At 38.5% G+C, this 14,503-nt stretch overlaps 1 protein-coding gene across 1 annotated transcript in view; it reads left to right on the top strand.

Moving 5' to 3' along the window:
• Positions 1 to 12,699, top strand: part of LOC124159478 (prohormone-1-like) — a 107,170-nt gene extending 94,471 nt beyond the window's left edge. Inside the window, exon 3 of the mRNA XM_046535309.1 lies at positions 11,392 to 12,699. Within this exon, the coding sequence (XP_046391265.1) occupies positions 11,392 to 11,559 (168 nt within the window). The 3' untranslated portion in view covers positions 11,560 to 12,699. The remainder of the gene's footprint in view (positions 1 to 11,391) is intronic.
• Positions 12,700 to 14,503: the final 1,804 nt, after the last annotated feature.

Here is a 14,503-nt window from a genome sequence, read left to right as displayed (position 1 = left end):
AAATCGGGAAAAACAGCGAAATCCCTCGATTTGACGGGAAAAATAAATCAACTGTCGGGTTGAAGAACAAATTAACCACTTCCACTTTCCCGAATATCATGCACCTATTCTCTATTTAGTTTTTTGTGGTTCTTTTTCAGATGGTAGGTCATGAAATGATAATTTTGTAATTTGTAATCAACGTAGAATCGTGATATAAAATGTGATTATCAAACATGGAGAACACAGCTATCGCTACTCGAATAAAATCATTTTCATCCTTTCAATGCATCATGTTTCATTAAATATGAATTATTCATGTATGCTATGAATGTTTTAACGTTCTTAAGCTTTCAAAATAAATATATTTTTCCTCAAAATAGTGCTAAAATTATGAAAATCCGATGACGAGATACACTCGTCATTGAGCGGTTTGGCATCGGAAGTTCATGACGAGCTAGATTCGTCATTACAGCGAAAGGGGTTAAAACTGAATCATTCGATAATTTTTTCACGCAAAAAATCTCATATTAAGTACCGTATTATAAAGTATAACTTTTGTGAAATTCAATAAAATCGGTGACCATGAATGGCAAAATATATCTCAAAAAAATTACCATGGCTACCTACACTCGAGTTGCACATAGGAGGAGAGTTTACAACAACAGTGGAACGTAAGATGGACAAATCGTTGGGCATCTAAAGCTAACGAGAGTTAAGCATGAATCACACTACCATTTTTCCCGTTCTTTCCGAGCGATGGCTTCAGAGATCGCTCCAATGATCACAGAAAAAGGAACTTTTCGCGAAGTCATTTTCCGCGATGGCTTCAGGGATGGAAGTCCCATCCCTTTCGATGTCAGTCGGCACGTCCCTTTTTCCGTCGCTGAAATCATCCTGCTGGTACAGTCTTTCAGCCAATCAGAACGAAAGACAGCTAATAGCGATTGTAACGCCACTCTTAGCATTTAATTGAATGCCACTTTTGAATACGGAAAGTGACGGAATAAGCGATGGAAAAAGGGACAGTGGGAATGACCGTGTGAATCAGAAAATGATGGATCAAGCGATCACTGTTTTGGTCCCGGAAAACGTATCGCTGGAGCTATCATTCTGAGGGACGGAAAAAATGATCGTGTGATTCAGGCTTCAAGTAATTGAAACGCTATATCAGTAAAATGGAAAAAACTTCTAATGATAAAGAGAGAAATGGAATGGAATAATTGATATCGAATTTTTTTTGATAAATCAAAGTACTGGGAAATGGATGGGTTAATTAATAGTCATGAGAGAGTGCTCAAAGGAACGGCAAGTAAGAGAAGCGAGGAAATAAGATGGAACAACCGAATCAGGCACAAATAATGTGACGTCATGACGTGATCGATGGAAAAGTAGATGGCGAGGAAATCCTCGGATAAATATGAATGAGAGATGTAAAGAGTAGAACTACTTGAGTATGAAAATAATAATTCATGAGAGACATAAGTGGAGAGTTATTTCAAACCATATTCGTATTTTTGACCATTAGTGATGACTATTAGAATTGACATAGGTTGTAATCCTAATGCATTAGGAAATTTCCAAGCATCCTGAAATGATGCCATTCGTATTATGTGCGGTTGACCACGCTGGATAAATACCACCCACCATTCGCATAGCTGCGCACGCTAAAATTACTCTGTGAGCACTGCAAACTATAGGAGATGCTGCCAGTATCACTGTTTGTCCATACGTGTATTCTGAAATATCACTGAAAATATAATTCATCACCCATATATTTTTTTTTCATACAATCAATCCCAACGATTAATAGGGCAAACGAAAATAAATATTAATTTCATATTTTTAATCATTACATCGTCACCATTAGTCAGAAATCCTAAGATTGGTTTGACGTAGCTCTCCATTCTTCTCTCCTATCCGCTGGTCTTTCACAGTATGTCTTCTCTTTTACATCCTTTATGACTTTTCCTATGTAACTCATTCAGGGCCGTCCCTTGCCCTTCTTCCCTTCCACTTGTCTTTCTACGATTGTTTTCATCTGTCCATCATGCCTCACAATATGGCTAACTAAGTTTTTCCGTCTTCTGCTTAAGGTTTTTAGAAGACTCCTCTTTTATCTCACTCTTCTCAGCTCTCCCAAATTACAAACTCGGAAGATCCATTTAATTTTCATCATCCTTCAGTAGCATCACATTTTGAATGCCTCCACTCTTGACATTAGGAGATGCTGACAGTACCACTGCTCATCTATATATTCCGTATACACTGCTTCATACTGCTGTATTCAATACTCATCTATGTACCCAATCATTAAATACTGAAATATAATTTTAACTTTGTACAAAAATGCATAACTATGCATCTCATATAACAGCGAAAAATATGATAATGTACTCGGGAAAAACGGTAATTTCTCTTCCTTGCTACTACGGCCGTTGCCTAACCGGGGACACCACTTTTGCAAAGTACAAAGCGAAGATGGCTTCTCCTTTTACTCCCTTTCTCCCTTGCCCCATCCCCTGTTTGGAAAGCGACCCCTATTCTAAAGTATACGTCTCGAGAAGTAATTATTTCGGCCATCTTCAACATAATTAATGCAATTTTCCAATAGCATTACTCTTGTTGAAGTAAGAGGGTTATTAGAAGACTGCATGGATTTATTATCATAAAAGAGATTCTATTTTATTTCAATAACACGTTCATGAATTAATCCTCACACATGATTTCCTCAGAATCAGTTATTGCTATTAACAGATCGATAGAAAAGCATAGAACACCGATAGTGTACTATGCTTTCCTAGCGATCTGTTTCATTCTTACACCGATGTGTAAGCATGAAAATGGTGGCAAACATTTTTCAATTATATTCATTGCCATAAATCGTGGTGTATCTATATAAATATTATTTTCATATTGTTAATCACTACACGCTAAATTCGAATTTCAATTTAGTACGAAAAGTAAATTTGCATTTGAAATTACCGGCAAAATGTGGTAATGTACTCGGGAAAAACTGTTAATTCCTTCAACTGAGCCTCCTTTCTGTACTACGACCGATGCCTGACCGAAGACACCGCTTTTACCGGGCACAAAGCGAAATTGGCTTCTCCTTTTCCTCCCTTTCTTCCTCGCTCCATCCCCTAAGCGATTGGCCTTCTCTCCCACCCCCAGCGCCACCCACTACCGAAAGAAAAAGGCATTTTTCCCCGTCTTGGGTGTCCCCACGCCTCGGACGCTCCGCCAACTACCGGGCGCAACATGAGAGGCCCTCCGCACTCGCCCGAGACGCTGTTAATTAAAAAGCTCGCGCCCTCTATCCTCTCCTCACACTCCTCCTCCTTTCCGCTCTTTCTCTCTCTCTCTTTTATAACATCTCCGCGAATCCTCCCTTCTCGCATAGCGATGCTACTTCATTTGTTTTACCTCTTATGTAAAGACCACCTCACTCAATGCCACTCTGGAGAAAAGCAATTAGGAATAGATATAAATTAGGATTGACGTAAAAAACAGCGTCACAGATTTGTAAATTTCAGAGAAAAAATAAGCGTGAACTGAAAGCCAGCTATCACTCTTCAATCATCTATCCAGACAAGGGCGTACCCAGGATCAAAACTAGGGGGGGGGGGCAAGCCATGGTTGTTCAAGTTGTAGATAGGATTTATGTAAGGAAAAGGTGAATGAAAGCAACACTTTAAGGAAACTGTAACAGCTCTTTATTAGTTTTTAAAATTATTTGCTTGAAAAAATATTATTTTTCTTAAAGACATTAGCGATTTTTGCCTCTGGGGGGGACAGTTGCCCCCTCTTGCACCTCGCTGGGTACGCCCATGTATCAGGAATAAGCTTGAAGCATTTGACTTGGCATGGCTATCAAGATAATGAAAAAGTCAGTTTTGATCAATACGGTGCTATAAACAACGATTCAAAACAAGTATTGCCCATCTTTGCTGCTAAAAATGTTGTACTATCATAGAATTTATTCATTGACATTAAATATTAATGTTTAGTAGAGAGATAGTGAGTTTCTTAATCCTTAAATTCGTTATGGAACACTTTCTCCAGCTAATAGTCCACCCCAGCGCAGTTGTCATGTAACTGACGTGATTTTGACTCCAATAAAACATTCATTTCATAACAATCAATAGTTTCATATCACTAGTGGAAACCCCCAGTGATGATGCACTCATACTTCTGAAGACAACGATCATTACATCGATTTTAATCGAAATAACGGTTTTAAAATTCCTTAAATCAATATCAATCATATTCACCGACATGAATTGTTTGAAAACCAATGTATAACATTTGAATTTTTAGACACAATTTCCGTCCTAAACAATGATGATTAATTCCTAAAAACATTGATGTCCGTATCTGCAGAAAAAATAGCAATAATTATAAATTAGGGTTAACGATAAAGTTAGCTTCGCAGCTTAGGAAAAGAAAAAAATAAGCCTTGATTGGACGCCATCTATTATTTTCTTAAAGTACTCCAACAGCTATTCAAATTGAGTTTTTGCTATTTCTTAGCTGCATCGATTTCTTTTCCGGAGTTAACTTCTTAGGTCCACTTTATAGCCTCGTTATTTTTCATTACGAGGTATTTAAAGGGAAATGAGCTCAACGCCCTCTATAGATTAACAGTGAAAGAAAGGGTCTCCAACGGCCGTAAAATTTGGCACCACTCGTAAAACCAAAATCAGAAAAAAAAACCTACAGACAGGCGCATTCGCACCAACCGAACGGAAACCTTTGCAAGGCAGGGATGGCAAGTGAAACGAAACGAAAATATTTCGTTTCGACCCGGGGAGAAACGAAAATACGATGCCTGGGTTTGGTTTAGTTTAGTTCCCGCGCGAAATTAAATCACCAAGGAGTTTTGTTTCGACCCCTGACGAAACTTTACTCCCGGGAACGATACGAAATTAATCGAAACTCCGCTGCTCATGGTTAACTTTCGATCCCAAAAGTTCAGTGGAGGGGGATAAGAGAGAATAGTTTCGACCCATTACGTTTGACATACGCGTGGAGAGGTTGAAACATCGAGCTTAAAAATCGAATGGCCAGTTTGCGTTCACCATTCTCCTGTAAATGGTAAAAGCATGAGTGCCCCATGCATCTAATGGCGGTAGGCCGAACTTCTACTTCATTCAACCATACTTCGCACTCGATGTTAGGGTCGAAACTAAACTGTTCGAAGGTGAAGCACGTGGTCTTTCCGGCGCGAAACATTATCTGCATTTCGTTTCGTTTCAGAGTTTTAGTTTAGTTTCGACACGAAATTTTTTTGACTCCGATTTCGTTTCCACCCTGACTATAGCTCCCCGAGTTTAAGGGCCGTATTCTTAGTCTACCCTGTAGACCAACCGACCCTGGATACGTCATCAGCCCTTACATAAACCGATCTCGCCCTACATACGCCGCATCAAGCCCTACATATGGCCGTTTTTGGAACTAAATGGGCCCTACTTGATGTAGGGTAGCTGAACCAGTCCTACACCCGCCAAAAACAATATGCTCGGTCATAAATTTTCGGTCGTCTTTTCTTAGTTTCATAGTTAGTTCCATTACACCACCAGAATGTAAAATTAGCACTGCGCCATCATCTACGTCATCTCAGAGAACATGACGACGGAATTACCACCAACCACTTATGTAGGGTCGACTGAGAAACGCATGTAGGGGCCTTCTATTATGTAGGGACGGATATGTAAGGTCCACTAAGAATACGGCCCTAAATCCATTCCGTTCCTATTCTAAATTCCGCTCCCGGGGACGAAACAATTAAAATTTTACTGGTTTTGACTTTCGTTTAGTTTCCATCGTCACCCCTGCTGCAAGGACCTCGCTGAGGTAACCTTGGGTTGTAACCTTGGATCCTCCGTGGAGCTTATGGTACCCCAATAAGGATGACAGGTTATTACCACAATCACATTCCCGTGGAGGTTTACGGGAATGTTACTTCCCGTAAACTACCACAGTACTTTCTGATTTTGGTTTGACGAGCGGTAATAAATTTTATGGCCATTTGAGACCCTTTTTTTAACCGTCCAGAGGTTTGTACTTCCACTATTCACAACAAAGGGACTGCATAGAGAAGGCTCAATTCCATTCCATTGAAGGTTGATTCTTATATATCTGTAGACATTTCGGTTAATACCCCTAATTACACCTTATTTCCCCGTGAAACTCGGATCAATTCGTCCGTCAGCGACACGAGTGGCGACTTTTGCAAACCCATTTTAATGCGCGGTGGGTGACAACACTTTTAGAGGCCGACTTGAGGATCATCTTTCGTAATATTCGTGATCCACGGCTATAAATAACAAAACACGATTGAATAGCGCACGGAAAACATCAATAAGACATTGTGCGTCCCAAAGTTCCACGCTGATTTTCCCGTTAACTCAAAATCGACGACGCCAATTTTCGCGCAAACTGAACCACCGTCCAGGCTAATTTGTTCCATCAACGCCGCTATTGACATTGGCGTAGGTACTGGCATCCCACGCTAAGTGCTCTGTAAGGATAATTTAATGCTAAGTTGCTCTATAAACCGGCATTCAGGCATTTAGTACTCCGGCTATTCCTCAATGAAGCAATGCGTGTTGAGTAAAATATCAAAGAATAACTCTCACGCCATTTCCATTGAACAAAAAACCCTTTCAATATTCTTGATAAGTGTACATGTGTACTACACTCAGACGAAATAACGGTCTAATTACAAGGACATTTCATGTAACATGTCGTTGCATGCGTTACAGTCTTCTCTGCAGCATTTAATGCATGATTTTGCTGATACAAAAATATACCACATTAAGTTTCTCAAATAAATACCTCATTAACTACTTTTTGCACTTTCTTCTACACAAACTTCTCAAGTACCCCATTCTCCGAGCAACAATCATAGGTACTTGATTTATTTTTCCCTTTTTCTCATAATTCTCTGAATGCTTAGTCCGCAGGCATGAGCATCACGGCCTTTTCCCATGAACGTATTGCATGGCGAGGAAAATATCACAAGATAAAACTTCCTTCATAAGAAAAAATTTCCATATTCTTAATATTCCGGTCTCCGCATTTTGTCCTATCATCAGGGAATTCGTGAAAATCTTCACTAGGTTTGGCGTTTGATTCGATACAATTTCCTCAACAAAAGAGTTCACGCATAATATTTTTTCGAATAGTAAATACAGTTTAAAACACCTTTTGAAATAACTTTTTTCCATTACATCTACTCCACAAACCTTCTTTTCACCAAGAGATATCCCTACATTTACTCTACCCGTGTTCTTAAACCGAGTTCCTCACACTAAAGTAAGAAAGCCAAACTGAAAGATTTTAATGGAAGCACGCATTAAAGTAACACTTTTGAATTCTTTAATAATGACTGTAGATGCGTTTACCACTCAAGCATGAGAAATAAAATTTAATTAAGTGGGACTTCAAACCCAGCAAGAAAGTCGGAAGGTTTTTAATGTTAACGGCCAACCCCAGCCCCCTCTGCAGTTAAAATGAGTTTTTGATCGAGGACTCATTTTAATGAAGTTCGATTTAGGAAAAAACTTGAGGTTTTATTAAAAGTTATATTAAAATATAACATGATTGCTTTTTATCCATAATCATTAATTTTTTCGTACTATTTCACGATTTTGTCAATGTCTAAGCATTGTTTTGGAAGCATTGAACGCGTGATAGAGGAAAGTATTCATATTCTTTCCCTGAGTATTTTCCTGGCCGCTCTACCAAAGAAGAAGCATAACCCTAAAGTCCTCATAATTGCGAAAATAATAGGGAAAAAGATACTAAAAAAGTTGCATTTAATGGGTGCTTAGCTCATTTTAAAAGTCCTTTTCAATCAGTTGCTTTTTACAGAGAGTGACGTCTTGGTTTAACGACTTAATCATTTCATAGAGCTATGTTTAGTATAATCGGACAGAGTTTTCGTTAACTCTCAAACTATGCACTCGATGCAGTACTCGCTAAATTCATGGAGCGTTGTAATAGAAACTCTCAAAGACAGGGGCGCAGCTAGGAATTAAGACAAGGGGAGGTTTAGACGCAACTAACATTGGAGGGTCTGAGGGTGTGGAATACCCGCCTGGGTAAGCGGGAAGGTCGGGGGTCCTCCCCTAGAAAATTTTGCAGGTAAATGGCTCAAAATGGTGAGTTTCACTGCTTTCTGAGGGATATTTTATTAAGCCTTGCACTACTCTATGAGTAATATTAATCTAATTAAGTGAAATGGATTGAAATTAAAAATTTCTCTCAGGTCTGGGGGGGTGTTTATCCCCCAAAACCCCCCCTCGCTGCGCCACTGCTCAAAGAGACTTGTCCTGAGAAACATGTCAGCGAGAGGGCTACCACACTTTCTCTCCCCTATTCTTCTTCACCATCAGTTCTTCCCTCTCTCCTATAACATTCTTTCGGATTGGAAAAAAGCGCACATCTTTCTCTTTCTTCCTTTCCTTTCCCCTGCAGCCCTATTCGCACTCCTTTAGGCCCTCTCCACGCGCGGGGACTTTTTAAGTGTTCTCTCGTGTCCGTCCGTTTTCAGGGTTCGGAGAGGAACAAGGGAAGGGGTCAGAGGAGGGAACAGGGGACCACCTACTGGAGGAGTTTGTCAATGTCGAGGGGGTGGAAAAAAGGCTGCGAATGTCACACCCGAAGCGAGAGCTCTCAGCGGGGGAGAGACCCTCGCATACATCATAGGCCGAACGTCACACACGCACATACATTAAATACGAAAATTTATACATACAATAATGTGAAGTGTGTGCGCATATTTTATACATGGGAAAGGATTACAATTTTTTTCCTGAAGCGAGATTCCATATTTTTTTATCAGGCCATCCCTGCGTCAAAAGTATTTTATCCGCAGTGTCGCCGCGATGGCAAGAGCCGGAGCAAAAGGCCGTTAATAAATGGTCTAATCCGGAATTTTCCGCAGCTTTTGGGCCTCCTTCACGCGGGAGATTGCGAGTAGTATTTCGTAAATCTTTCGCGGACGCCACACGATAAGGGGTGACAGGAAGCATCCGTCATAATGCTTTGAGCGCGTAGAAGCCTCGATTTGTAACGAGGAAAACTACGAAAGATAGAGAATTTACGAGTCGTCCTGAGCGTATTGTTAATGGGTATTGACTTAGTCTTCAAAATCATCACAAAAAAAGATACGTGCGAATCGACACAAAAATATTTTGAGATCGCAAAGAGGGTCCTAATCGAAAACTCTTAGTGAAAATTTACGGACGCCAAACTGCCTCGTTATTGTAAATCCACATGACCAGCACACAAGTGAACTCCTGTTGTTAGAAATTCAGCCAACTGGGTTACCACCAATTTAGAGGAACTATGAATCAGTTTTCGCAGCCTTGCACTGAAAAAGGGGCCATCGTAAAGATGCCGATCATGCGCTTCTCGACAATGTGTCCTGACAATAGTTCAGTTTTAAATTTAGCTTCCTCGCAATCGATAAGAAATAGAGATGTGAATATAATGCAAAAGGAAAGGATCCATTTTGGCATCGCGGTAATTTGAGAATGCATGGGTAATTTAATGGGTAAAAAAATAACAAGAAATAATAAAAACAGCCTATAAAGATGACATGTACCTATCATTGCTTTAAAAAATAACTTTTACACTATACTACTTAAATAAGGATCACCGAAAAGTATGTGTGGAAGGAAATCAGTTAAAAACTCATGACGTTTCATTATGAAATATCGAGTAAGAACGTTACCGAAATATTAGGTAATGCATTTACAAATAGGTAAACCTACTTATCTTACCTCTGTAATGCTAATCATTTTTCATCGATGATTCTTGTAAATGCACTATTATTTTGTACATAGGACAATTGGGGCAGCTAACTACACAAAGTTTTATTATTCTATCCTATTAAAAAATCAGTCGGTGAGGCCTACACACTTTAAAATAGTGCGGAAAAATACAGCTAAAGGCACAATTCGCATTAACTTCCAATATTAATTCTTGAAAATTATATATTTTATTTTTGAATACAATTACTCCGACCAGTCGACAGCTTTTGAAAAACACACATCACTCCCCTGACGCTACTATGGTAACGTAAGTGCCCCTGTACGAAATGTATATGATATCGCTTTTAATGCGAACACAGAAATAGACCTTATGATATTAAAACTGTTTAGCAAGCAATATACGGATCCAATCACGTATAATATTTATGTGACTTCCCCAATGACAGCCAACATTTTGTGACCAAGAAAAATCGCCTTTTGAAGGCACTGAATCGTTTAATACCTACCGACGTTAATGGGAGTTATTGCGATCGCATAACTTCAAAGGGCGCCGTCAGATGTTTTTTTTCAAAACAATCGATATCACCATCAAAATTGCTATCGCGGCATTTCCACCCTAAAAACTAACGACCAATTCAGTTAGAGACGGTCTGATTGGTTTAATTGAGAGATTAAATTGAAGGAAAACGTGTACGATTCGATACCAGTATTAATTTTGTATGATACGGAAATATTTGATCCCTTCATTGAGAAGAAAGTAATGAAAACGTATTTTAATGTAAGGGCACGTGCAGCGTTCCCTAAAATAAATTAACAGCTTCATCTTCTAATGCTTAAAAGCTTTAAACTATGATTTTGAGCCCACCTCCAATAAACATAACAGACAAAGAGATAAAATTGTCAAAACTCATGTCAGCCTCAAAAGCACTGTAAAATCAAAACTCGCTGTATATATTTACGTCAAATATGCTCCCACCGCTAAGGTTACCATGACAAATTATGAAGTTCACGACAGTGCAGGTCCGTCCCTACTGCTCACCACCCCATCGCTATAATGGTATCCTACGTGCCCTAAATGTACGAAGCATATAGATCGCTATGTTCCAACAACACGTATCTCAAAAACAGCGACTTTTCAGGTGAGCAAAACAGCCATTTATTTTTTTTTAAATTCTATATACTTGTAATTGAAATTAAAAACTAAGAATACATAAAACTGAAAAAGAAGTATACATTTGCAAACAAAGAATTGTTTATTGCCTGAATTTTATTTTTTATTGACAGTATTAGCAGTATTAACTCAGACCGGCCAAATACGGAGATACGTGTTGTTAGAACTTAGCCGTCGATATATGTTATAGCTTTTAATGTAACCTCAGAAATACACCTTATGATTTTAAAACTGTTTGGCAATCAATATGCGGAGCAAATCACGAATTACATTTATGTGACTTCCCCATTCACAGTCAACATTTTTAGACTATGAAAAATTGCGTTAAAAATTCTTAATTAATAGTCTTTCGTATGCAAATGTTTAGCGTTCCAACAGATTAATGTAAAGTTAGTCTATAATCCATTTTTTCGTCACCAATCCGAGGCTTAATGGACAATTTCCGTCTCTTTTCAGCAAATGGTAGACGATGACGGCAGCATTGAGATGGCGCTGATCGACTACTTGCTGGCCAAGCAGATCGCCAAAAGGCTGCACGAACAGCTGGACGTCACCGATCTGCAGAGGAAGAGGAGTTATTGGAAGCAGTGCGCTTTCAACGCCGTCTCCTGCTTCGGAAAGTAAACGCGCGTCCTCTGTGGAGAGAGCCGCTCCTCCGGCGGGCGATGTGAAAGGAGGATATAGGGGTGATTGGCAGAGGAAGAAAACATGGTAAAATAAAAAAATAAAACAACACACGGGGGTTAAGCGTGGTACGGCCGGAGATGAGAGAGAGAGAGAATAAGGAGGGTGGGCAAAAAGGGTGAGGTTCGTTCAACTGAGATGGTGGGGTGATATTTAAAAAAAAAAAAACTTTTTTTCGTCGTTCTCTCAAAAAAAAAATTCGTGAGGTGCATGAGAGTCCACTTAGAGTCAAATGCCTCTCTTCAGGGATGCTTTCAATGTCACTTCATTAGACTGACCCCTCAATTTTGTTCATCTCTTGCCCATCGTAGCCCATCTGGACTAGGTATGTCAAACCGTGCCCGAAATTTTCAGAAACTGATATTTGCCGATGAAACTAACGAATTTTTCATATATTTTATCCAAAATTCAGCCATTTTGGTACTGGCAAGTGACTTCTAATGAGTTCAAAGCTCCTATATCTGACATCAAGTATACATCTTTAAGACCTCATGTTTACAAATGGCATTGCATCAGAAAAGGTCTCAGATCAAAATCATCTCTGTAATACGTATGAAAATGTCACTATTAAAATATTTACTTTTTGGCTATTTTATTTTGTTTCATAAGGCAATGTCATATTTCTGAAATGTCTGGCTAGTAAGTATCAACCCATGACCTATTTCAGAGGCAGGAAGTGTAGTTCTGGATGAAGTAATAATGATCATATCCAATTAATACTTCATGGGGCATCCATAACTAAATAGGAAAATATTTAGATCATGAAGACTACTGTAAATGACCATAAATTTCAATTAATCTCTTGGATCAAATTTAAATTGACAAAAATTTCTTGGCGATATACAATATCTGGGCACACCTCACCTTTTGAAATTCATGGAACAGTACCTACTGAAGTTTCTCTCAATGCGTATTATACATCTAGACCCCTTAGAAAACCATGACTCTATGTTTAGATGAATTGATCATTTATTTAGTAATTATTAATATGCCAGCATTATTTGTTAAAGCTGACAAATTTTGTCCACTGTTTTGTGATTCTAAGCTGAATATTTAAATAAAAAGATACAATAAATCTGCTCTTGTCGTTTTGCCTTTGTCTCTATGTTACAACTATTCTACTAGAGCTCAATAAATCCTTCTTAAAAATTGAAATGTTATTTCAATAACCGCCATTGAAAGCAATACCCTAATAGTAGACATTTTTTTTTAAAGAATAAAGTGCCAAACAAATTTGAAACATCTCCATATTTCCAGGGAAGGTTGTAATTAGGACTGTACCCATAGGCAGATTTAGGGGGGGCACGTGCCCCCCAGACTCTTAAAAAATAGATGATACTTTTAATACAAATATTTTTAAAATGTATATTTTAATATAAAAGTTATAAATATTTACATATTAATAACTTTTATATAAAAATTAAGAGTATATTTCGTAGAGTAATTATAGCATGTAGTTTTTAATTCCTAAATATGAGAAGACCATTTACCTGTCAGACCTGGTGCCCCTCCCCTCCCCCCCAGAAAAAAATCCTGGATCTGCCCTTGACTGCACCACTAACTGCCCTCACAGGCCATACTAATTCACTAACCAAGTATCAACCCATTCATACGAAAACTGATGATGTGAAAAATTATTTAGTATTTTTGGTGTTTTATTGTTTTGCATTGTTTACATTAATGAAATCCTTTTTTTATTACTTGATGTTGACTCGTTTAAGACAAATGGGTAAAATAAAAATAATATAAGAAAAGAGTTGTCTAAAATATAATACCAGAATTGGGAAAAAACACATTTATGAAATTATGAGATATTCACCCACATTACACAACTGATGAAAGTAAATCGAGAGATAAGAAAATAAAAAATTCAAATGATAAAAGTCACAAAAATCTATTATTACACATGAATGAGGATGTCTGCTTGTTTGTCCATAATGTGTTTCCATACGGCTGCACCGATTGCAACCAAAATTACTAGTATATAGGAGCATCTCATGCTCCCAAACCCTGTTGCACTACTTTCAGTTGTGTCCGACACGTCCTTTGAGTCATTTCCTATTAACGTTTGTTATGCCACATTATACAACTTCAGTGGTTGGATATCCTGCCGGGTAGGCAACCTCTTGATACGCTCAAAGAGGAAAGCGTTTAAATTAGAGATGTGCGAATAGTATCCGCGAATACTCGAATACCTCGAATACCAGAAAGTATTCGATATTCGAGATCTCGAATAGTTATGCCAAAGGTGCCGTCTCGAATACCTCGAATACTTTGAATTTCGCGTCATACACTGTCGCTCGCTCGTCGTTGGTAGTTGGCTCGGAAAAGGAGAACTTTAGTAGTTTACAGAGTCCTCTAGATTGCTCTCTCAACACTACTCTCTCATCATGTCGAGTCGTCGCATAGGCTTCCACTATGGGAAGCACGACGTCCGCCATTGTTAGTCCTAGCAGGCCATTTACCCATAAGGAGATGTGGGCAGATTTCTTCGTTTATTTGGTATGCAAAGAATGTTGGTAATTTTCGGATAGTTGATATTAATTCCCGAAACCTTCGTAACATAAATAAAATTTTTCTAGGCATGACAACAATGGAAACGGCGAAAATAAAGATAAAACCACGGCAAAGACTAAACGTATTACGACCTGATAGAACCCTTCTTTTGATAGGTTGACAGTCAATTGCGCTTAATAATCACTGAAAATACTATTGTATATTGACAATCATGGACCAACAAAACAGCTTAATACAAGAGCAACCAGTGATTCCGTTTAATTACTCTAGAAGTATTTTGAAAACCATTTTTCAATGTAAAGTAGCAAGGCTGATGCTATAGAAGTAATGAAAAATGGTGTAACTGAAAAATTGCCAGAATATAAAC

The sequence above is a fragment of the Ischnura elegans genome, chromosome 5, assembly GCF_921293095.1.
Source record: "Ischnura elegans chromosome 5, ioIscEleg1.1, whole genome shotgun sequence".
NCBI classification, from domain to species: Eukaryota; Metazoa; Arthropoda; class Insecta; order Odonata; family Coenagrionidae; genus Ischnura; species Ischnura elegans.
Note: the sequence above shows the minus strand (reverse complement) of the source record. Positions and strands in the feature narration are given on the sequence as shown.